Below are 23,521 nucleotides of genomic sequence, written 5' to 3' on the forward strand. Positions count from 1 at the left end.
ACATGAAGAGGACAGAATTCCTGCACTTTGATCCACATACACGCCTATTCTAGAGGAGCTATGCTCTACAAGAAGTTTAGTCTGTTTGTTATTGTGACAGAATAAGTAACCGGAGGAAGAGCAGTCCAAGCTCCAGGATTCGGTATTATATCGAAATCTACACTCATTATCCCGTCCCTTACTAATGCTCTCATATGACACTGAAATATCTACATCATGACACCCACTCCACTCCACCTCCCAGTAACAGCATCTACACACACATCAACCAGACCTTGAAAACCATGCTGAGGAAGTATGTTTCCAAGGCAAGGACTGTGATAAGTGGCTTCCATTCCTCTTGTTTGCATATAGGGAGAGGCCTCAGGTCTCTACATGGTTCTTGCCATTTGAACTGCTGTATGCTCTCCATGTACTGGATGTACTGAGGGAGAATTGGGAGGCCACTGATAAACCAGGCAACAAAAACATTATCTCCTATCTGCTAAAGATGAAAGAGCATAGGCAGAAGACAACAATCCTTGGACGAGTAAACCTCCTGCAGTCTCAAGCACGCCAAAAAGAGTGGTACGACCGAACAGCCAGATCCCATACTTTTAAACCAGATGAGAAGGTATTGTTGTTGTTACCAACGAGTAAGCATAAACTGTTGGCTAGGTGGAGGGCCCCTATAAAATAAAGCGGAAGGTGGGCCCTGTGACATATGAGATAGAGATCCCATCCAGGATCCAACCCTCACAAATCAAGTCAAGTCACCTTCATTTATATAGCGCTTTTAACAATATGGACTGTTTCAAAGCAGCTTTACAGTGATAATAGGAAATTAAAGTAACAGAGATTGTTTTGGCTTTACAACTCTAGAATAAATATATTTTATAATAATTTACAAAACAGCTCGCTCTCCTTCTTTAAATCTCCTAAAAACAATGATATTAAGACGAGGTGGATTAATTTTGTGTAGAGCCTTGATGGAGAGCTGAGAATCCCCACCAACACCCACCTCTGCACTGCAGTGAACATTTTACACCGGATAATTGTTTCAGCCTGCAGCTCATGCTAGAAACCTGTAAATTTTTCTATCCTGCTTCCGTTACAAATTTGCTGGGACCAATCACAAACTGGCTGTCACCGTTTTGTTTTTGGGTTTGTTCACGTCATGTTTCCTTGTCTGTCATGTGATCCCTTGTAAGTCATGTGATCCTGCCATGTGTTCTCTTGTCTGATGTGTCATGTTGTCATTGGTTCATTGTTCACAGGTGTCCCTTGTCTAGTCATTAGTCTTGTGTGTATTTAAGCCATCATGTTTGCCATGTGTCTTTGTCAAGTATTCTTTCCTGTAACCACTGTTCATGGCCTGTTCATGGCCTGTTCATGGCCTGTTCATGGCCTGTTCATGGCCTGTTCATGGCCTGTTCATGGCCTGTTCATGGCCTGTTCATGGCCTGTTCATGGCCTGTTCATGGCCTGTTCATGGCCTGTTCATGGCCTGTTCATGGCCTGTTCATGTCCTGTTCATGTCCTGTTCATGTCCTGTTCATAATAAACTGCACTTGGGTTCTCATTTACACTTGCCTCCAGTGGATCCTTTACACTGGCTTATCCACTGGGCATGCTATTGGTGGGTTTAATCCAATCCAATTCCCTTTAACCTCTCTGATGCTCAATGGCTTCTTTAGTTTAGCAAACAAATCGCTCGAGTGGGTGTAAATACTACTCACTTTCTTTTTTTTCTTTTTTTTTGCACAACCTGCAAAAATCGCTCGATGCCATTGCTGATCAATTCTCCAAACCAACACGTTTGTTAACACGTTTCCTACCTGGAGTTTTCGCTGCAAAGTACGTCACCTGGATCGTGGGTCTGATTGGTTTAAGAGGACTATCCAATTGTGTACGGAGTCATTTGACCCATACACAAAAGAAATATATTTGAAATATATTTTCAGGATATATTTTGGAATATATGCAAATATTTGAAATTGGCCCAATAAATATATTTCATACTTATATTTAATATATTTTTGTTATATTTCAGAATATATTTCAATGTATTTGGAATATATGCAACATATATTTTTGACACTTTTGGGGACCCATACAGAAAAAAATACATTGAAATATATTCTGAAATATAACAAAAATATATGAAATATAAGTATGAAATATATTTATTGGGCCAATTTCAAATATTTGCATATATTCCAAAATATACTCTGAAAATATATTTCAAATATATATCTTTTGTGTATGGGGAACTATGCCCGTTGATCACACCTCTTGTGCAGTAGAAAATACACAGCATACTCCCCAGACTAATGTTCAGTCTTAAAAGATTGAGCTTGGTCTGGTGATAGCCAGACTAGAAGTGTGCAGTATTTGACTCTGAGTGAGACATTAGTAAAAGTATACACAAAAAATATAAAATTATACAATATATTAAAATGATAAAAATATACAATTGTTGCCCAAAGCAACAGCAGACAAGAAACATGAAAAGATGAGAATGGAGGTGATGGATTTGATGGATCCACATCAGAGAAAATATAATGCTCTGTGAACTGCATTGAATGATTCACATTCTGCTGCTGTTCTAGGTAAACAACTATTCAAATTAGTTCAAATTGATTCACTTCATATTACACTTGTTTTGTGTTTTAATTGTCAGGAAGAGTCATGGATCTTTCAACTTTTAGTTTGCACTCTTTTTTATTTACACAGATTAAAGTGGAAGAGGGACGAAGATCTGCATTAGGAGGAGTTGCGGTTGTGCTTGTTGATACACAAGTGCTTCAGTTTCGGATCGGTCATGTAGCGTTCAAGCAGCAACTCTTTTTGTCTTCGCTCCCTCCCGTTGATTATTTTCTTCTTCCTTTTCTTGTCCTTCTCCTCCACCCAGCTGAACAGAACAAATGGCACTTTTCTTTTGCTCTTTTTCTGGACGTTCACATTGTGCTGGGTCTCATTCTTGGGACCATCAGTAGAGGATTCACAGACGAGCTTCATCGTGAGCTCATCAATCTAAGAGGCATCATCCGAATGGCCTTGTATGGCCGTGGAGTCTCCCATTTCACTGGGTTCACCTTCCTCTTCTTTAAATTCCTGGACCTCCTCCACTTCGTCCGCCCACGCTTCCTCCTGCACCTTGCTGTCCTTCTCCAACCAAGCAAACATCTTTCTCGATTTCATTTCAGCCTCAGGCTTTTGAGAGCGTTCAGACTTGAGTAAGTAAATGTTCCGGATGGTCTTTCCTGTGTACTCCACATATTCGCTCTCCTCATCCTCTATGTCAACCAGGCTGAGTTGTGAAGGTGAAACAAACAGGGGAGTAGTGAACGACTGAGGCTTCCAGTTGGGAGGACGTCTCAGAGCAACGACTTCATCAATTGTTGGAGTGGGGCCCTGGACCTCCACACCTTTGCTCGTCCACACTTCCTCCTGCACCTCACTGTCCTTCTCCAACCAAGCAATCATCTTTCTCGGTTTCATTTCATTCATTTTCATTTCTCGGTCATTCTGGTAGAGCGAGATGTCCGGAGACACTTGTAACTGTTGGTGGTTCTCCCTCTATTGGCTTTAGGAAGGAACATCTGACTGTAGTAGGCAGAGATTTGACCTCCACAAGAAGTGGCATTAGCTCTGTGATCTTCTGTTCCTTCCGTTTTCTCTCCTTCCTTTTCTTTTCTCTAGCTTCCCTAAGCTCACTTCCTCCCTCCATTAACTTTTCCAGACTGTGGACGACCTAACAGCAGACCAGAGTCAGAGCTGTCGTTTACAGTTGCCATGACGGAATCTCCACTATGATGTCACGACTCCACTGAGTGAGAACTCTGAACTCAGCTCCAGAAGCAGCAAACACACTCTTTCACACTAATGGCACAAAATGAAATACTGACTGTTTCCAAACAAGTTTCCCAAACATTCCTCCCCATCCCTGAATATTAAACTGATATAGTAGAAATAAATTAAGTTCCTGGGTTTTAGTTTCTTATTTTTAAAAAGTAGGCTATTATTTTATTTTTCAATCAATTCATATTTCTACATTTAAATTGTTAAAACATTAATCTCTTAACATAATTTATGCACAGTGTTGGGTAAGTTTCTCAAAAAAAAAAAAGAAAAAAAAGAAAGAATCACTACTACTAGTTATAATTACATCTTCAATGTAATTAGATTACTACTAATCACTCTCGCTCAAAATTATTCCATTACTTTTTTAAATAATTCCATTACTCACCATTTTCTAAATCCCATATCAGCCCAAACACGGCTTCCTCATCCTCAGTAGAGAAGACTCTACTATGGTATTCACAGGCTATATTCTGTATAACATACTACCGTATTACTTTTACTGTGTTGACTGTATGCAGTATATATTTTGCACATCCACTGTATGGGCATTGAATAGAGAGCACTTCAGTATTGTAATCCACAATACAATGCACTACCACAATTTTTAACCTCTCCTTGACAATTTTTTTTTATTAGACAGCCAAGAGTTATTTGCAATCTATTATAGTCAATAGTACGCATGTATGCTAGTATGTCATTCCAGGCTGACAGATATTCCCATCACTGCTATCTCATATGAGCTTCATGCTCATTGGATACTTTTCAACCAATCATAATGCTTGTAGTCACTTGCCCATGAAATCTCTGTAATTTTGCTAATGTGACCTCAGCTTTACAGTGTCTCATTGCTCTTGCTGTGTGTGTTCAGATCCTGCAAACTGGTCAGGAGATTATGGAGCTGGACACTAGTGGTTTCGCCACACAGGGTCCCACTGTGTATTCAGGCAACATCGGAGACAATAAATACATCATCCAGGTGTCTCCTATGGGCATCAGACTGCTAGAGGGAGGTAAGGGAGCACATCATCAGTGTATTTTTTTAACTATGATCATATGATGGATGACCTGTATTTCATCTGGTCTCTGTTTCTTCTTGCACTCAGTGACACAGCTCCACTTTATACCTGTGGACCTGGGCTCTCCCATAGTGCACTGCTCTGTGGCCGATCCTTACGTGGTCATCATGACAGCAGAGGGAGTGGTCACCATGTTTGTGTTGAAGAGTGACTCATAGCCTACATGGGGAAGAGCCACCGCCTGGCACTGCAGAAACCACAAATCCACACGGTAGGGATGGGACGATTACCGGTTTCACTATAAACCACGATAAAATGTACTGACGGTTAGTATTATCGTTTAAAATTTAATTATCATTAAAACCGTATTTGATTATCGCGATTTTAATAACTCACTGTAAATCCTGTACAGCCAGCAACAGTCTGACGCAGGCGCAGCATGCAATGTTTTTTTTTCTTTCTTTTTTTCTTTTTTATTCGGGAAGGAATGGCGGAAGGCAGTGACCGTGCTCAGGAGATTTTTCAGCCTTTTAAGAGGACCAAATCTGAGGTGTGGTCATATTTTGGCTTTTACAAAAGTCCTGAGTGAAACTTAATCGAGGATGGTCACTACAATAAACACTTCAAATCTGCCGCGTCGTCTTGTGTGACCATCAACAACTGTTCATAGCGAACGCAAGGCAAGTTAACTTTGACCTCAATACCAAAACTACGTCTGGGAAATAACTTGATTGGGCACAAAAATGTTGTTTTGAGTTGAAATATTTTATCTCACTCACTTGAAATAAACGTGAAGCTTCCGCGAAGAAAAGTTCGCAACAAGTGGCTTTCAGCCAAAGACAATCGATCAAGTTCAAACAAGACTATTAAGAGTGACATTTAAGGGATAATAATGTATATCATTGTACACTTATTACACCGATTTTTTTTTTTTTTTTTTTTTTTTTTTTTTTTTTTTTAACCACATAATTACGGCCGGGGACATATTGAATTGAGATTAATGTTTTAAATCTTTCCTGTTTATAAATCCATTTTTAACAGCGTACAAAACAATCGTCCAAAAACGGAGACGCAAGACGGCAAGTTGTATTTGAATGAAACGAGAGAGCGCGTCCGTTGCGATCGCGATACATGGATGTGCGCTGTGTTATAATGCGTTGCTATTGACGACGGTCATACTCATTATAAGGAAGGAAATGCCACAGAATATAATCTTGCTTAAAAAAGTGCATATAGCTGCTTGTTTTATTTATTGTTTGCTGATTTTCAAATATTAAACTGTTTTTAGTGTGAGCGTCAGTTCTTTTTGAACACTTTCATCTCGTTTTAACGATAATCACGATCATTTTGGTCACTATAATCGTGATATGAAATTTTCATACTGTCCCATCCCTACCACATGGTCAGTCCATGCAGATATCTCACCATTCAAAAGTTTGGGGTCACTAAGATTTTTTTAAATACTTTTGAAAGAAGTCTCTAATGTTCACCAAAGTTGCATTTATTTGATCAAAAATACAGTTAAAAAATAAATATTGTGAAGTATTATTACAATTTAAAATAAATTCTGTGTCTTTCTATTTAAATATATTTTATAATGTGATGACAAAGCTGAATTTTCAGCATCATTACTCCAGTCTTCAGTGCGACATGATCCTTCAAAAATCATTCTAATAAGATGATTTGCTGCTCAATAAACAATTTGTGTTATTATCAGTGTCAAACAGTAGTGCTGCTTAGCCTAATATTTTTGTGAAAACTGATCATTTTGTTCAGGATTCTTTAATGAATAGGAAGTAAAAAAACAACAACATTTATTTGAAATAGAAATTCTTGTGTCATTATAATTTCCTTTACCATCACTTTTGATCAAATTAATGCATATTTGCTGAATAAAAGTATTCATTTCTTTAAAAAAATCGTACTGACCCCAAACTTTTGAACAGTACTGTATTTTATGCTGAACTCATGAAATGTATTTTCTGAAAAACTATTTTACCTCTAAATCTAAAGCAAATAAATCGTTGCTGATCATTAGCGAAAAAGATGCGTCTTCAGCCATTTCTTGAAAATGGCAATGGATTCAGCATATATTGGATTTTGTTAATACTAATTTGATTTGATTGTTAATAGCCATACTTTTTATTCGGATTGAATTTATTGATTAAATGTAAGAATCTGACATAAGAGGACACCACCTGTTCATCTCTGGCTTTATTGCTCAGTGTTATTTCAGAGTTTTTATCTTCTCTCAACCGAGAGAGCACATCCTGTATTTTATTGTACAATTTCTAATGTTACCTCTAAACTTTGACTAGGCTAGGCATGTTGCATATTGTTCTAGGAACGTCAAAGCATATTTAAATTTTTGTGTATTTTGTGCTACTCCATAATGATGTTCTAGTTGAGGTCATCTGTAGCGTTGGCAGGGCCCCAACACAAGGTCAAGCACCGGAAATGATCCGGAGATGGAGGAAGATTCTAGTGGTATGAATACAGAAGAAATGATTGTAGTAAAATTGCCCATCGCAAGAGAAAGAAAACTTGTAGAAATTAATCAGGAACTGATAGTGAAAAAGGCAGGATGCCGACATGGACAAGCAAGGAGGATTTTAAGGGACTAATGAAGTTTGCGGATAGTAATAATGTGATCAATCCACTAAAACTTACCAAGGCATTAAAAAAAGCAGTAGGTGATAAAAACAGCAGAAAGTGGCACACTTTGCTTGGACAATCGGTGAGTTGTACAGTGCAGAGTAAGAGAGCATGTTTAAGGGGAGTAATCTTTGGAATTTCAATTGAAGTATCCACCGATACAGTAAAGAGCAACACACCGGGGGTACATTTACATTTAATCATTTAGAAGACGCTTTTATCCAAAGCAACTTACAAATGAGGAGAGCAATAGAAGCAATTCAACTAACAATATGCAAGTGCTGTGACCCTTCCCAGTTTGGTATACTTATTTCCCCCCCCAAAATGATATAGAATAGAATAGAAAATAACGTATTAGTATTAATGGATCAAGTAATGGGTTGAGTTAGGTAGGTCATTCCACCAGCAGGGAACAGTCAAAGTGAATGTCTGTGAGATTGATTTTGTACCTCTTTGAGATGGCACCACGAGGCGACGTTCACTTGCAGAATGCAAGCTTTTGGATGGCATGTAAGTCTGGAGTAATGAGTTTAGGTAAAAAGGAGCAGTGGTTGTTCTGTAGGCAAGCATCAGTGCCTTGAATTTGATGCGAGTGGCAATTGGCAACCAGTGCAATTTTGTGAGGAGAGGTGTGACTTGAGCTTGTTAAAGACCACTCTTGCCGCAGCGTTCTGGATCAGTTGCAGAGGTTTGACAATGCAAGCTGGAAGACCTGCCAAGCCAGCACGCGAACACAGTGCTGGCTTTGGGAGATGCGTGGTGCATAGGGATGCTGTAAAAATCCAGAACGTTATGGATTCAAGAGGGAATATCATATGCAGAGGTAGTTAAAAAGGTGAAACGGATGGAAGATGATCAAGGAAAGGAACTAACAGACTCCAGTAAACTGCCATCGCAACATAGATTAAATGAAGACTTCTTACAAGTTGGAAAAGTTGAGTTCATGACATTTTTAGCTGAGGTAGGCTAATAAATGAGGTTTGCTGCACAAACTGAAAGCAGAACTAAGAGCATCAAAATCATAATTTTGGCAGCTGAAAAACATCTAGTTTGAGGGAATCACTCTGGAACAAGTAAATGAAAAACTGAAGGGTCAAGTAGTAGATTCTCAGCACAGGCAACATGTGGAGGCTCTTAATGGTATTATAGTATTACAGTGGAATGCATGAAGTTTAATCACAAATGGGCAAGAGTTTAAAAAGGTAATAGAAGATAAGGAATATAAACCTCGTGTTATACAATCTCATTTAGACTTTGTAATACAAGGATATACTGGTATTAGAAGGGATAGACAGACAGGTAATGGTGGAGGGGTGGCTATATTTATAAAGAATTTAAATACAGGATTATAGAATTGAGTGATGAATATGAATCAAAAGGTAATACATTTTTATAATCCTTGCAATAGGTTAAAGGTGAGATCAGTAGTTTTTAAAAAACACTTTTGAAAACTGTGTCAGACCGACTACCAAAACACACTTGTAACCAATCAGCAGTAAGGGGCGTGTCTACTAATGATGGGGAGGAGAGAGCGCTCAGTGCACACAGCACAGACGTTAGCCGAACGACTACATAAAAAGAGAGATGGCAGATGCAAAGAAAAAGAGGAAAATGTCTGCAGTACTTAAAATTAAAAAGAAGGCTTACGATCAGGCAAGAGGAAGAGCTCGTGTTAATATCGGAAGCTTACCAGCGCTGGAGAGAACTCAAGGAGCGGAAAGGCCTGACATCGGACGCCGACGTTGCTTTATTTCTTCTCGATAGGTGAGTAACATTGTTTAGCTTTGTTTCACAGAACTAACATTATGCTGGCCATTGCTTGATGCTCATGTGTCATCTTGTTTTTTTCATTTGCGATATTATTGTCGTTCGATTCAGCTATGAAAAAGACATAGCATAGCCTGGCGCTCTCCACTCTCTCAACCTCCTCCACTGTCTGTTTCAAGCGTCGGCTCCCAGAGTGTGTCTGAAAAGTAAGATATTATCCAAATGTTTTTTTCTCCTTTAGCTCCTCATTTAGTGATCGATAACCACCTAATCTTGTTAAAGTTGTATATTTATTACTATGACTGTCGTGCTCGTGCTATCAATTTGACCATGATAACTTTGTGGGTGTTGAGCGTCGTCTTCCACGTGAAACGGAGCTGAAACGGAGCAATTTTCCAGTTATTTATTTCTTTTGACTTTTTTTTTTGTTTACTTATTAATTTTGCTAGATCCGGTTATTACAGTATTTAGTTTCTTTATTTGATTTTCTCTAGTTTTAGTAATCAGTTTTATTTTGCTTTTATTTCTTGTTGTCTTGGCCTGTTAAGTCTTGTCTTGTGTTGTCTCATGTTGGTTCCTGTCCCGTACCCTGGCCGTTGATTCTCCTGGTCTTGCAGCTAGTCTGATTCTATGTCTGGTCTCATCACCAACTGTCAAGCCTCTGGTTCCCTGAGCTGGTGCCTTGTCTCCATCTTTGGCCGTCACATCTTTGCTGTCTCATCTCTGACCAACCTGTTCTCCAGTTTAGGGATGTCCCGATACCACTTTTTCACTTCCGATACCGATACCGATGCCGCAGCTTTGGCTATTTGCCGATACCGATATCAATCCGATATTTTTATTTTATTCTTGAACTAATACTAATAATAATAAAATATAATGGAAGCACTTTGCTCAATAAGCCACATAAAAACATCTCACTCAAATGGAGAACAAATACTTCTCCAGTATATAGTCCACAACAACAGTTGATAATGAAAGACTGCCAGCCTTTATTCAAGACCTTGAGATATGTTTGGTAACCTGAATGAATTGAAAATTAATTTGCTATATTTCAGATCAATATATTTGTTTCCTTAAAATTTTAAGTAACTTTAACTTTATTCTCATTTAACTTTTTTATTCAATGTAGAATGTGTAACTTAAAAATAAACAGATTAGTGCTCTGTTTTAGGACAAGAAATGAAAACCAATGCAATGATGAATGTCCAAAAGATGAGATCATTTTTGCTTTTAAACAGCGTGTGTGTGTGTGTGTGTGTGTGTGTGTGTGTGTGTGTGTGTGTGATTTTGGTTGGGTGACAGTTACAGTTTGACAAGAGTTTACAGTTTGACAAAAGCACAATGTTGTGTTTTACACAAATATAAGTAGGCTAAACACTTTTTGCAGTTTTAATGATGTCCTGTATGAAAATGACGGAGTATGTTTTTATGTTTCGTTTCCACTGTTCGATCGCGCCCGTGCCTCTCTCTCTCTCTGACACACACACACTCCAGCATTGCAATCTTGACATCGCAGCCTGTTCATTTTGCTGCGTTCACACCAAACGCGAATAGAGTGTCAAATTTGCGTCTATCGCGTCTAGTTCGATGCTTGAACAGTTTGAATCCATTCGCGCGTCCAAAGCGAATAGGACGCGCCGCGCGCGTATATGATAAAGTAAAGGCCTCATTATAGCCTACTTCTGCGTCGGACCTACGCCGGAGCCTATACGCCGTAGGCAACGTGTTGGTTTTAATTTATACTTCTGTGTCGTTGTCCGCGCTGACGCGCACCTAGGGAGCATGTGAAACCCCGAGGGAGGGGTTCTGGCACTGGCAGACCAATCACAGCGCTTGTGTCCGCGTAGAATTGACGCGTTGTTACATTTTTGGAGAGGTGCACGTCAGGGTACGCCGTAGGGTACACGCGCTACACACAGCCTACGACGTAGCTACGGCGGCAGTTCGACGCAGAAGTATAAATAGGCCTTAAGCGTTTGAAGCGATATAGACGCGCGTTCAGAGCTAAGGCGGGCTACAGATTAGGTGTCCCTAAAGAACCCGCATATGCGCGTATCTAACAGTAACGTTAGTTCCGTATTACATTAATTAATGTGCACGCGAGATTTATTTATTTTAAAATCCATGCACCGAACGTACGTTCAGTATACGAATATGTACCGTTTCACCCCTAATGGGTATTGGATCATAGGTATCGGATAATTTTTTTTCTCCCCTCCGATATCCGATCTAGCATTTTGGGCCAGTATCGGCACGATACCGATGCCGTGGATCGGATCGGGACATCCCTACTCCAGTTGTGTGCCCTCGACCCGAAAAACACCCCTTGCTTATTCTGCATCTGGGTCCTTCCTCTCAGAATTCTTGACACAAGGCATCATAAATGATTACCCAAACCAAGACTGAAAAAATAAAATATGAGCTATAACTCAAGTGGACATGTGGTATCAAGTTTCACATGCATTGTTCCATTATCCCATCGCCCTTATTTCATATATGCTCACTTTATTCTTTACAACAGAACTGTAGAATAAGAGTTCTGCTGAGTAAAATGTTCCCAACATCCCATTCATTTATACATGTCACAATAAAAAGTCACTTCTCAAATCTTTGCTCACATTAAGTTATACTCCCTTTCTGGCACTCACCTTCCTCTTTCATTCTAACTCTCCCATCTCTTGTTCCACCCAATAATCACACACAGAGCCTGAAAAATGCAGTGTTACAATACTGAATCTAACACTTCCGTCTATGCCTTAAAGGCAAACTTAAACTTCCTTATTATTTGCCAATGCATTATGTTCTGTGTTCTATGTTAAAACGTCAAATTGCAGATAACTTAACAATCGTTTAGGACACTCCTACTGGCTGTGATGGTTCTTGAATGTTTTCTCACCCACACTCAATAAAATAATTGGGTTACACTTTAATAACTGCATGCTATGAATCATTAGTTTAGCATTAGTAATTAGTTAATTCATAATTTATTAATAGACATTAATAAGCAGTTTATAAATACAGCTGCGTTATTCTTGATTTATAAGCATATCTAATATGTTTAATAATTGTATTTTCATACTTTATTCATGATCAATTTATCATTTCTAAATTAAGTATTACATTATTTACAAACCAGTTATTTAGGAATTGTCAGTGGTTCATAAGATCATTTAGAAAGTGCAAGTAAATGATTAATAAACTATTTAAATGTACATTTATACATATTATTTAGACATATAGTAATAGTTACTCAGTGTGTTAATAAATGCTTTATTAACATGTATTTCTACTGTAATTCATGATTAATTCAGGTTAATAAAATATTTTGTAGTTTTCAGTTAACTATTTTTGTGAGCTCATCTAAAGTGAGGACTATTTATGCCTCTTAAAACTTTTACAAAGGAGATTTAAAGGCTTACAACAGGAGCAACTTAATTTACATTAAGAGTGGTAAACTAGATTTTGATGTTCTTGGTTCATTCTGACGCCGGTGAACCCAAGGTGCTTCGTGTACTTTGCCACTGCTATGTTGTAATAAACTTCATCTTTGAGATCTTCATCGTCCACATCATTTTTTCTTACAGTTACCTTGGCTTAAACGCTTGGCACGCCAGTAGAGTTGGTTACAGTTTTTTGAGTGTTTTTCTTCTTTAGCCTGGTGAGCCTGAAGTACGGCCACCGCCTCGTCAACCTGTCAGACAAAACATTTATGCTTTTCAAACACTTTGTTCCATACAGTTTCCATACAAAAACAACCAATCAGAAACCCTCCAACCTTGGAGCGCAGAGACTCCGGAGACTCCAGCATGTGGAGAAGCTCAGAGTTATCGATTTCCAGCAGCATTCCAGTGATCTTGCCAGCCAGGCTGGGATGCATATTCTGGATAAGTGGGAAGAGACGCTCACCTGCGAGAAGAAAATTAAGCATGAACCTCCTTTAATAGTGTGGTGTGAAGAACAAATAATCAGACAACTCCACGATCTTTACCCAGCATCTGCTTCTGTTCCTGTGGAGGAGCAGCGGCGAGCATGGAGGCTGTCAGCGGTTCCTGTCCTTGCACATGCACAGCAGGCTAACCAAGAGAGTCAATCAGAAGAGTAAACTCAAAAATCACATCTTTCATATGTGAAGGGATACATATTGTCTAGCCTGCTGTCTAGTCTTACCTGCTGCATAGTAACCTGAGGCTGTGTGTTCATGTGCTGAGGGTTGCGGACACTGGGTGCATATTTGTACTGAGGCACGCCGCGAACTTGAGGGGCAGAAGCTGCAGCCGCTGCAGTGGAGGGCCGTGGACCCATAGTCTGAGCAGCTGAGAGAGCAGTGAAATCAAACGGGTTTAATTCAATTCATCTCAACTTATCAACTTAAAAGTCTACTTAAAACAGTGCACATTTATGAATCTTAAAAAAAAATTCTTAACAAAACAGGATATATGGATATACACTATACTGCCAAAAGTTTTGGGACGTCTGCCTTTACATACACATGAACTTTAATGACATCCCATTCTTAATCCGTAGGATTTAATATGGAGTTGGCCAACCCTTTGCAGCTACAACAGCTTCAACTCTTCTGGGAAGGCTTTCCACAAGGTTTAGGAGTGTGTTTATGGGATTTTTTTGACCATTCTTCTAGAAGCGCATTTGTGAGGTCAGGCACTGATGTTAGACGAGAAGGCCTTGCTCCGCTATAATTCATCCCAAAGGTGTTATATCAGGTTGAGGTCAGGACTCTGTGCAGGCCAGTCAAGTTCCTCCACACCAAACTCGCTCATCCATGTCTTTATGGACCTTTGATTTGTGCACTGGTGCGCAGTCATGTTGGAACAGGAAGGGGCCATCCCCCAACTGTTCCCACAAAGTTGGGAACATGAAATTGTCCAAAATGTCTTGGTATGCTGAATCATTAAGAGTTCCATTCACTGGAACTAAGGGGCTAAACCCAATCCCTGAAAAACAACCCCACACCATAATCCCCCCTCCACCAAACTTTACACTTGGCACAATGCAGTCAGGCAAGTACTGTTCTCCTGGCAACCGCCAAACCCAGACTCCTCGATTGGATTGCCAGACAGAGATTGGATTGGATTGGATTGCTTGAATCACTGAGCTCCTGAGAGTAACACATTCTTTCAAAAATGTTTGTAGAAGCAGTCTGCATGCCTAGTGCTTGATTTTATACAACTGTGGCCATGGAAGTGATTGGAACACCTGAATTCAATGATTTGGAGGGGTGTCCCAATACTTTTGGCAATATAGTGTATATATATATATATTTTTTTTTTCTTCTTAATGCTTTTGTAAAATATTGTCACAGTTCTGTTATGTTTGGACTTTTAGTTTGTTTATCTTCAGTCACATGTCTCCTTTGTTCTAGTTTCCCACCACACTTTAATCACTATGGTTACTGATTATGATTATTCAGTCTGTTTCACTGTGTGTCATCATTACCCTCGTTCGTTTGCCTTTCTATTTAAGTTCCTGTGTTTATTCTTCTCCTTTGTCTGGTTACGTCAATGTATTGCGGTTGTTTGTTTGCCTGCCTGGTTTGGGATTTCCTTCTGTGTGGACCATTAAAGCCTCCTGACCCTGACCCTGACCCTGACCCTCATCTTCCTGTGATTTATACAACCGAGGTGTGACAAATATATTTGACTTGTAACAAATTTTCAGATGATACCAGAGTTAAAATGAACCAGAATAGTTCCTCTTTTTAATGATTGCATTTCTTAAACTTTATTGAAAATAATAATAATTAAAGCTGCAAGCAGCATTTATCGGGGTTCAAGCAGTTAAGGCCTTTAAGCACACAAGCATCAAAAGACATTAAGTTTTATTTAGCAAGCATTTAACAACTGCCATCATAGATGAAAAAGTCAATTTACAGCCAATACAGGCATTTTACCATAGGAAATATATGGTTTTAAAGCGTTTTTACAGTTATATCACCTTTTTGCCTGAGTCTTCTTATAGTCTTGCCTGATCTCCACCACTTTTATTAGTAGTACTCAAAGTGTGCCCATATATATGTGTTAGATTTGTTGTAAATATGTAATTCTGATAAGGAGTTTTAGACAATTATATTCAGTGGCGTAACAAGCCAACACCGGGCCCTTTAGTAGGATTATCAAGGCGGGCCCCTTGATGACGCAATTGATGACATTGATGACACAATGTCCGCGAGTAGGCTACCATGAATAGGGCAGGATATGATCATACACAGCAAATAAGAGATGAGATGACTAACAAAATCAGAAGTAGCCTACGCACACCAAAAAGAAAACAAAAAAACAACAAAAAAACACTGGTGACAGCGCACCATAACACATTGTTAGGCCTAGGTCCAAATACATAAAAAGATGCTCTCTTACATTATAGCGGGATTTTCCGGGCTTTCCTATGTGCAACTGCAAAGTTGTCGATTAGATCAGGATTGTGCGCACAGGCATTCTCAATTGACCCTTCGCAGGGAGTTTGATTGACAGGCGATCTGACTAATCATAATCCGCCATTTTGTCCAACAAAGCAGTCAGGAGAGCTAGTAGATTAACATTGAAGGATTTAAATTTGAAAAACAAAGTGTACTGACGTCTTAGCACTTTAAAACAACATTCCTTTTATGTTCATTCATGTTTATTTTAATGCTATAAATTAACTAGAAGGAAGACATGATCGGTTCACAAGCAGCTTTAACTGAGCCTCGAGTCTACAGCGATCTGTCAGACACATTAAAGAGTCACAAAACGGTATTTATTGTTTAAATGTCTCTAAAAAATTACTACATTTGAAAGGTGAGACTTTGTTTCATATCTAAAGTACTTGTCTGTCAGCGCGCAGTCTTTTCTCTGATCCGCAATGTATTTTTCACTGCGTGAGAACTTGGTGTGGTGTGAGAGTGGCGTCGCTTGTCAGACATAGCAACAGTAACTAAAGTGGGCGGGTCTTTGCGAACGGTCATTGACAGTATGGATGGGGATTCGCTAGTATCAATTCAAAACAAATTTCATCACAATCCATCATTGTTCATTTTAAACATGTGAGAGCATCAAAATGATCCATGGGTGAAATTGATTGGATTTAATTAATTTTTTTGTCAGTTCCTATTAATAATTTTAACATTCTGGCATTATTGTTTAGCTATTTACCTATGTTTTCAAATTTCCTTTGTTTTTTTGTTGTTGTCTCGATCAGACTAATGGCTTTGAAGAAAACCACAATTTTTTAAAGCTCTAAATGACACTTACAAAAACCATAAGGCGAAACCTGGCATGTTTGGTATTGTTGGACTCGGCAAGAATCAGGAGTCTTAGGAGGTCACTCCTGTGAAAAAAACACGGGCTTGAAACTTCTAAGGCTCCTTCAAGGCATTGTGCCAATGACGTATATTGAGTTTTTTGAGATACACCAATGTTCTCATAGATTATCATGGCACCCTGGACAAAGACACTGCGTGCCAATTTTCAGTAGACTAACGGTTGGGTGCGCTTATAGCTATTTTCATGATTTTTTTCACTGTTATAGCACCACCAAGTGGCCAATTGTCACGATTTTTTTCATGTCAACTCAGATTGAGTTTATGAACATGTGTCCCAAGTTTAGCGAAAATATCTCTTTCCGCTCACAAGTTATAACCATTTTATAGCGCCACCAAGTGGCCAATTGCCGTGATTTTTTTTCACGTGACCTCAGAATGAGCTCATGAAAATGTGTCCCAAGTTTTGCGAAAATATCTCTTTCCGTTCTCAAGTCATAACCGTTTTATAGTGCCACCTAGTGGCCAATTGTTGCGATTTTTTTCAAGTGATCTTAGACTGAGCTCAGGAAGATGTATCCCAAGTTTAGCAAAAAAATCTCTTTCCGTTGACAATTTATAACCGTTATAGTAAAAGTGGCCCTGGTGCCATCAAATATTTTGGTTCCCCTTATCGACCGTTAATTGAAATTTTGAATTTTTTGGATGATTATTGATTGTCAGACTCCAGAGAACATCCTTGCAGTGGTTTGGTTCCGATCGGGCGAAAAACCTAGGAGAAGTTCGCAAAAATAGGTTTTTCAAAAAAATGCAATTTACTCGAAATTGGTGCCTGAAGGCCGAGCAAATCGGAGATAGCCATTTTGTCCGCCTCGAGCCAAGGATTCCAACGATATAAGACACTTGATCCTGGGACAAACGGTCTAAGAGTTATGAGTGATTTTGAACTTTTGGTTGCTGTAGCGCCACCTATGGGCCAATCGGGGTCATACTCTGATAGGTTGTCCCCAAATTGAGGCCTACCATCTGGCCAGGTTTCAAGTCTCTAGGCCTTACGGTTTGTCCTGCACGATGCGTTTTACAAATCCTTACAATTACAATAGGGTTTCAGCATTTCATGCTTGAACCCCTAATAAGAATGAAGGCTTTTTGCCAGTTATAGCGCCACCTATGGTCCGATCTCCATGAAACTCTGCATGCTTCCTCACCATGTTCTGACACATATGCTCATCAATTTTGGTGAAGTTGTGAGTTTTCCTTTGGGATTTATAGGCTTTTGAGTGTATTTTGCCACGCCCCTTTTCTAAATGACCCTGTTACAGCCACCCAAATGCCAAAGTTCAACTTTTTTTTGATAATTATTGATCTAGAGAGTCCAGAGAATTGTCCTAGACTGGTTTGGTTCCAATCGGGCGAAAAACCAGGGACTAGTTCGCAAAAGTAGGTTTTGGACAAAATTCGACATAGCAGAAAATTTTCCCTGCCTACATCCAAATCGGAGATAGCCATTTTGTCCGCCTGGAGTCAAGGATTCCAACGATATAAGACACTTGATCCTGGGACTAACGGTCTAAGAGTTATGAGCGATTTTGAACTTTTGGTTGCTGTAGCGCCACCTATGGGCCAATCGGGGTCATACTCTGATAGGTTGTCCCCAAATTGAGGCCTACCATCTGGCCAGGTTTCAAGTCTCTAGGCCTTACGGTTTGTCCTGCACGATGCGTTTTACAAATCCTTACAATTACAATAGGGTTTCAGCATTTCATGCTTGAACCCCTAATAAAAAAAAAATGTTTTGATAGTCTTGGCTGTTTTGAAACCTGACGTTTCTGACGTCAACCTGATTTTCATTTTCAACCACAATACAACGTCTGTCCAACGTTGGAGATTAAATGATAACTATCCCCAAAATGCAACCTAGGGTCTTTTTGTTAATCTACCCGAGGCAAACTTTAGTTTAAAAGCATAATTAGAATGGAAACGCCACTTAAGTTTGACCGTATTTTCGTTTTTGGTCAAATTGCCTTTTGAATGTGTCAAGCCTTCTTAGTGTTTTAAAAATAGTGATTTTTGATGCTATCATAGTAATGCCCCAAGCACTCCCATTCAAAAGGCAATTTGACCAAAAACGAAAATACGGTCAATCTTAAAAGTGGCGTTTCCATCCTAATTATGCTTTTAAACGAAAGTTTGCCTCGGGTAGATTAACAAAAAGACTCTAGGTTGCATTTTGGCGACAGTTATCCTTTAACGTCAATCTGACGTTGGATTCTGACATCAACCTGATTTTCATTTTCAATGTTGGGTTTGGTCTTCTAAATGCGAATTTTGTCATTGTTTTCGAGCACACTAGCTTATAGATAACAGTAAGGCTAAGATACAGTATATTCATACTAAAAGCCAAAAAACTTTAAATAGGACACTATTTGAGGGAACAGCCATTTGGGTGTCCGAAACCTTTGTGGAGGTTATTGAGTGCACTTATTCAATCTCACATTCAATCCTACTACTGGAACTGTGTTCTAGAAATAAATTTGATATTGATATGAGTGTAGGCAGGCATAGATTCAGAGGCATAAGGTACTGTAAGTATTACATTGAACAATGCAACAATAATAAAACAATGCATTGACATTTACTTTAGATACTTAAGTACTTTTAAAAATGAGTACTTCTGTACTTTTACTTAAGTAAAAATCGGTCTTTACAACTTTTACTTGTAACAGAGTCATATTTGACTAGTAGTAGGCCTATCTGTACTTTCACTCAAGTAAGGAAGTTGTGTACTTTGTCCACCTCTGCCTGATCCAGCCAATTAAGTCCTTCAGGCTTATTTGAAATAGGCTTGTTCGACTTCATGCAGCTCTGCGCAGACCGATCGGCGGCTGACTTGAAGCAGTGTATGCTGGTTAGAAATTTTGTCTGACTTGAGACAGCGCCGACGCCACGTGACTGGATACATCTGATGCATCCTTCAAACGAGGCCGAATGAAGGACACGAAACGAAGGCTGCCTTCCAAGGATCCTTCAAACTGAGATGGCCTTCAGCGTCGTTTGATGATGTCTCAGCCAAAATAGGCAGCCTTCGCAGGATGCAGCCTTCCATTTGAGAAACACCCATAATGTATATTCCTTGCACGGCTCCGTGGAATACTTGATTCTGATTGGTCAATCGCGCCATCCAGCGGTATGTTATTCCCAGATAACTACCGCTGAAAACAGATAACACAGGCTCATCCTATATGCGCTATATGCTTGCTAGGAACGGTTTTTCTTCGTGGAAGTTTTGCATTTGGTGAGCTAATAAAATATTAAAACTCAGTCGAATCAATATTTTGTGTACAGTTGTTTAATTATGCCATCCAGTATCATGGACTCGCTCTCTCTTGTTTCATACAAACGAAGCTGTTGCCATTTCGTGACTATTGTTTTGTACACTATTGGATAATAAGATACAAACAGGAACAATTTCGATAGCTTCCGAGTGCCTGACAACTGTGAGGGGGGTGAATTTTTTTCTAACTCGTTAGTTTAGATCGTATTTAGATATAAAATGTATGACAAATAAGGGCGTGGTTAACTTTGATTGACAGCTTGATTGACAGCTTAGGCTGCGCCAAGGAGAATGTCAACATAAGAAGCGCCATTTTTGAACACAGTTGAAATATAAAACTACTGTTTCTGTATCATGAAATGTAGTTTTAAGAGTTTTTCAGGCGAGAATGTAGTTGTTTAAAGCTCAAATCTGTGGTTTATTTAAAGATTTATGAAAATTTTATCCAGTTGTGAGATCCAGACGATCACCGGGCGCTCGGTGCTCATGTACCCCGCCTGGTACAGCTTTTCCTCGGCTAGTCGTTCTGACGTTTGCCGCGGACTCTGACGTCTCTGTAGTGGTTAAACATGAGATATAATTCGTCTTGTCTAAATGTAATGGGCGATTTTTGGTCTCGTGAATCTATAATTTGTTCCCTGGGCAATCGGTTTGGCTGTGGGGAAGTTTCATAACTTTATAAGCTATTTAACTTTACGTATGTATGGTTAGACTACACTGTAAAAAATTTCTAACCCTCCCAAATCAAAAATTTCAAGTGACCGATAACATCTAAATGTTTCAATTGGCCCAAGTGAAAATCTGTACATTTAATTTTATAATTTACAGAATTTCACTTGGGCCAATTGAAAAATTTAGATGTTATCGGTCACTTGAAATTTTTGATTTGGGAGGGTTAGAAATTTTTTACAGTGTAGAGCGCTAACTTTGTATGTTTGACTGAATTGTTTGCTTTATTTGTATAGCTTCTTGTACCTTTTACTTATACTTTTATAATGGCTAATATTGATAAAACTGAAATTGAACAAAAAGAGACTGGGTTGAGTTTTGTCATTTAAAATTTTAATACAACGAAGATGATCTGTAATGTTGTTTACTGCAAAATCTGTTGTTTAGTACAAATGCACATATTGCCTGGACCATATTAAAATGTTTAATATTTTTATATTATTTTTAAAACGAAAAGAGGCAGGTTTGTGTTTTATATTTTGTTTTTTTTATAAATAGGCAAACGTTATGTGCAGTGAATATAATCAATACGCGTTGCCTGAACCACATTTGTGTGGCTATAATGTTTAAGATTTCTTTAAATGAAAACGAAAAGAGTTAGTATGGTGTTTTATAACATATTTCGTTGCCTAAAATATACACAGAGATAACCGGAGTAGCAGAGCGAGCTGAGTGACGCGCGCTGCGTCAGAAGGTGGGCGGGGTTAGGATTTCCCAAGATTTTCCAAGATGGCGCCGCCCATACCCCCCATAAACGGCTTCAAAACCGTTCTTCAGAAAGTCTATGGGTGACGTCACAGACGCTTTGTCCATATTTTTTACAGTCTATGGTTTGAACTTGCCGCCCTAGCAACTGCTTTCTCAGCGGAAGCTTTGCGTTTAAAGACTTGATAAAATATTTCAACTCAAGATCAATATTTCGTGTCTAATTATTTACTTATGTGGCAAGTAGCCGTGTAATAAGCGGGATAATGTACATCCAGCCGATTATTATCTCAGAATAAATCCCCTTTAGGCTGATGCAAGGCTGATCATCACCCTGTCGGGGGTTTATTCCGAGATAACAGCCAGCTGGATGTACATTATCCCTTACTTAATACTGAGATGCTTTTTGGGTAACTGATCATCCAAACAACATTATCTTCAAGGAACCCTAAGATGTCTTCTCTGTAAAGAAAAATTGCTAAATTTGTTAAAGAGGTGGTTAGTGGGTGTGAACTCATTTGTGCTGTATACTATGTTTACAATTTAAAACACTGAATTATCAATATCATTTCACAATTTGTGATGTGTTAATTTAGTTTGAGGAGTAAATGAGTCTACTGTCACTTACCTCTTAAATCAATAACTACTTTTTCTGTTTTAGTCCTCTCTGCTGCAATTGATGTATGAATTCAGTAATCATTTTTAAGCACTGTATTTTTACATCATATTTCAGTATATTTAATTACCTCTGCCAGATATTTGTTCAATCACCTCTCCGCAGAAATCCTCCAGTTTCTGTCTCAGTTGAGAAACAGATTTTCCTACATCATTATAACGGACAGTGATTCTAGGAACGTCTGAAGATCCAGCAAGGACAGGGAGAGCTGGGAAACTCTACACAAACACAAACCTGAAATTAAATTTAGCATAGAAACAGAAACTGCTAATATATATATATATATAAACATTGTGTAAGTAATCTTTAATGAAAAGTCTAAAGGGGTGCAACCTGGAGAAAAAGGATGTGATCAGGTGTTTGGGAAAGCTGCTCCAGCTCAGCGTCTGTCCTCCTCAGATCATCAATCTCCTGCTCCAGTCGCTTCAAGAGTCCCTCAACCGGACTCAGTGCAGTCTTTTCTCGATCTCTGATCATCTGTGTGACCTCAGAACGTCTTCTCTCAATGGAGCGGATGAGCTCAGTAAAGATCTTCTCATTGTCCTCCACTGCTGTCTGTGCAGTGTGCTGTAGGACACACATTACAATGACCTCTAACTGCTGCTCACACAGTCTGCTGTCCTTCTGTAGGACTGGAAAATAACTCTCAACTGAGTCTGAAACCAGTTCTTCTCCAAACTCACCTTGTGATTCTCTATAGCCTCTTTCAGCTCCTGAAGCTTCTTCTCTCGCTCATGGATTTGCAGCTGGAATTTTCTCTGTGTCTCACCCAAGTGTTTCTGTTGGATAAAACAACAGTACATCACAAAAACATGAGTGAAACTGAAAGTACAAATTGTTTTTGAGTAAATGTTGCATTTGTTTTCATCTAAGAGAACTGAATAATCATGTCAGTGTGCAGTGTCTTTCAGTCCTTACCTGTTTCTCACTTCTCTCTGCTGCAGTTGATGAAGTGTCATGATTTTTGTGTTCATCCACCATACACAGAATACAGATACACTGCTGGTCAGTACGGCAGTACATTTCCAGAAGTTTTTCATGTTTACGACAAATCATCTTCTGAAGCTCTCCAGTGGCGTCCATCAAGTTGTGTCTCTTTCCGTTGAAGAGATTATCATGTTGTTCAAGGTGGTTTTGACAGTAAGAGTTCAGACACACCAGACAGAACTTGACGGCTTTGTGTTTTCCTCCAGTGCAGACGTCACACTCCACATCTCCAGCTCCAGCAGGAACATCAGCATGGAGTTTAATTTTCTTCAGTTGCTCCACCACTTCAGCCAGCATGGTGTTTTTAGCTAAAGCAGGTCTTGGACTAAAGGTCCTTTTGCACTGAGGGCAGCTGTAGACTTTTCCCTGATCTTTTAGATTCCAGTAGTCTGTAATGCAGCTCATACAGTAACTGTGCCCACAGGGAATGGCCACTGGATCCTTCAGTAGATCCAGACACACTGGACAGCTGAACTGGTCCTGAGAAAACCTGGCTTCAGCCATTTCACTACACGCACACAGACAGCACAAAAGTTTCGTTTTCCTTG

General features: G+C 39.2%; 2 protein-coding genes across 3 annotated transcripts; one reads left to right on the plus strand and one right to left on the minus strand.

Annotated features, from left to right (window-relative positions):
* Window positions 1–3,477: 3,477 nt before the first annotated feature.
* Window positions 3,478–6,296, plus strand: LOC311299833 (cleavage and polyadenylation specificity factor subunit 1-like). Its single transcript, XM_084423698.1, has 3 exons — window positions 3,478–4,298; window positions 4,715–4,856; window positions 4,950–6,296. The coding sequence occupies exons 1-3, from the start codon at window positions 4,296–4,298 to the stop codon at window positions 5,078–5,080; spliced, it is 276 nt and encodes a 91-aa protein (XP_084279824.1). The 5' UTR covers window positions 3,478–4,295; the 3' UTR covers window positions 5,081–6,296.
* Window positions 6,297–12,547: 6,251 nt separating this feature from the next.
* ftr56 (finTRIM family, member 56) lies at window positions 12,548–23,496 on the minus strand. 2 transcript variants are annotated; one of them, XM_084423696.1, is made up of 9 exons: window positions 22,905–23,486; window positions 22,670–22,765; window positions 22,320–22,553; window positions 22,057–22,204; window positions 21,939–21,980; window positions 13,455–13,600; window positions 13,276–13,360; window positions 13,063–13,193; window positions 12,767–12,978 (listed from the first exon to the last, which is right to left on the minus strand). In XM_084423696.1, the coding sequence occupies exons 1-9, from the start codon at window positions 23,475–23,477 to the stop codon at window positions 12,856–12,858; spliced, it is 1,578 nt and encodes a 525-aa protein (XP_084279822.1). In that variant the 5' UTR covers window positions 23,478–23,486; the 3' UTR covers window positions 12,767–12,855. The 2 variants fall into 2 exon arrangements, with proteins under 2 accessions (XP_084279823.1, XP_084279822.1); XM_084423697.1 differs by lacking the exon at window positions 21,939–21,980 and having other exon boundaries at window positions 12,548–12,978; window positions 22,905–23,496.
* Window positions 23,497–23,521: the final 25 nt, after the last annotated feature.

This window comes from Rutilus rutilus, assembly GCF_951802725.1.
Source record: "Rutilus rutilus genome assembly, chromosome: 11".
NCBI lineage: Eukaryota > Metazoa > Chordata > Actinopteri > Cypriniformes > Leuciscidae > Rutilus > Rutilus rutilus.

Bases quoted from the DNA above. Each gene is read 5' to 3' on its own strand.
- LOC311299833 (XM_084423698.1), top strand. The intron at 4,857-4,949 runs GTAAGGGAGCAC...TCTTGCACTCAG, and splicing joins CATCAGACTGCTAGAGGGAG to TGACACAGCTCCACTTTATA.
- ftr56 (XM_084423696.1), bottom strand. From the start codon at position 23,477: ATGGCTGAAGCCAGGTTTTCTCAGGACCAGTTCAGCTGTCCAGTGTGT. The intron at 22,554-22,669 runs GTGAGTTTGGAG...TGTGTCCTACAG, and splicing joins AGGCTATAGAGAATCACAAG to CACACTGCACAGACAGCAGT. The intron at 12,979-13,062 runs GTTGGAGGGTTT...TTTGTCTGACAG, and splicing joins CGGAGTCTCTGCGCTCCAAG to GTTGACGAGGCGGTGGCCGT.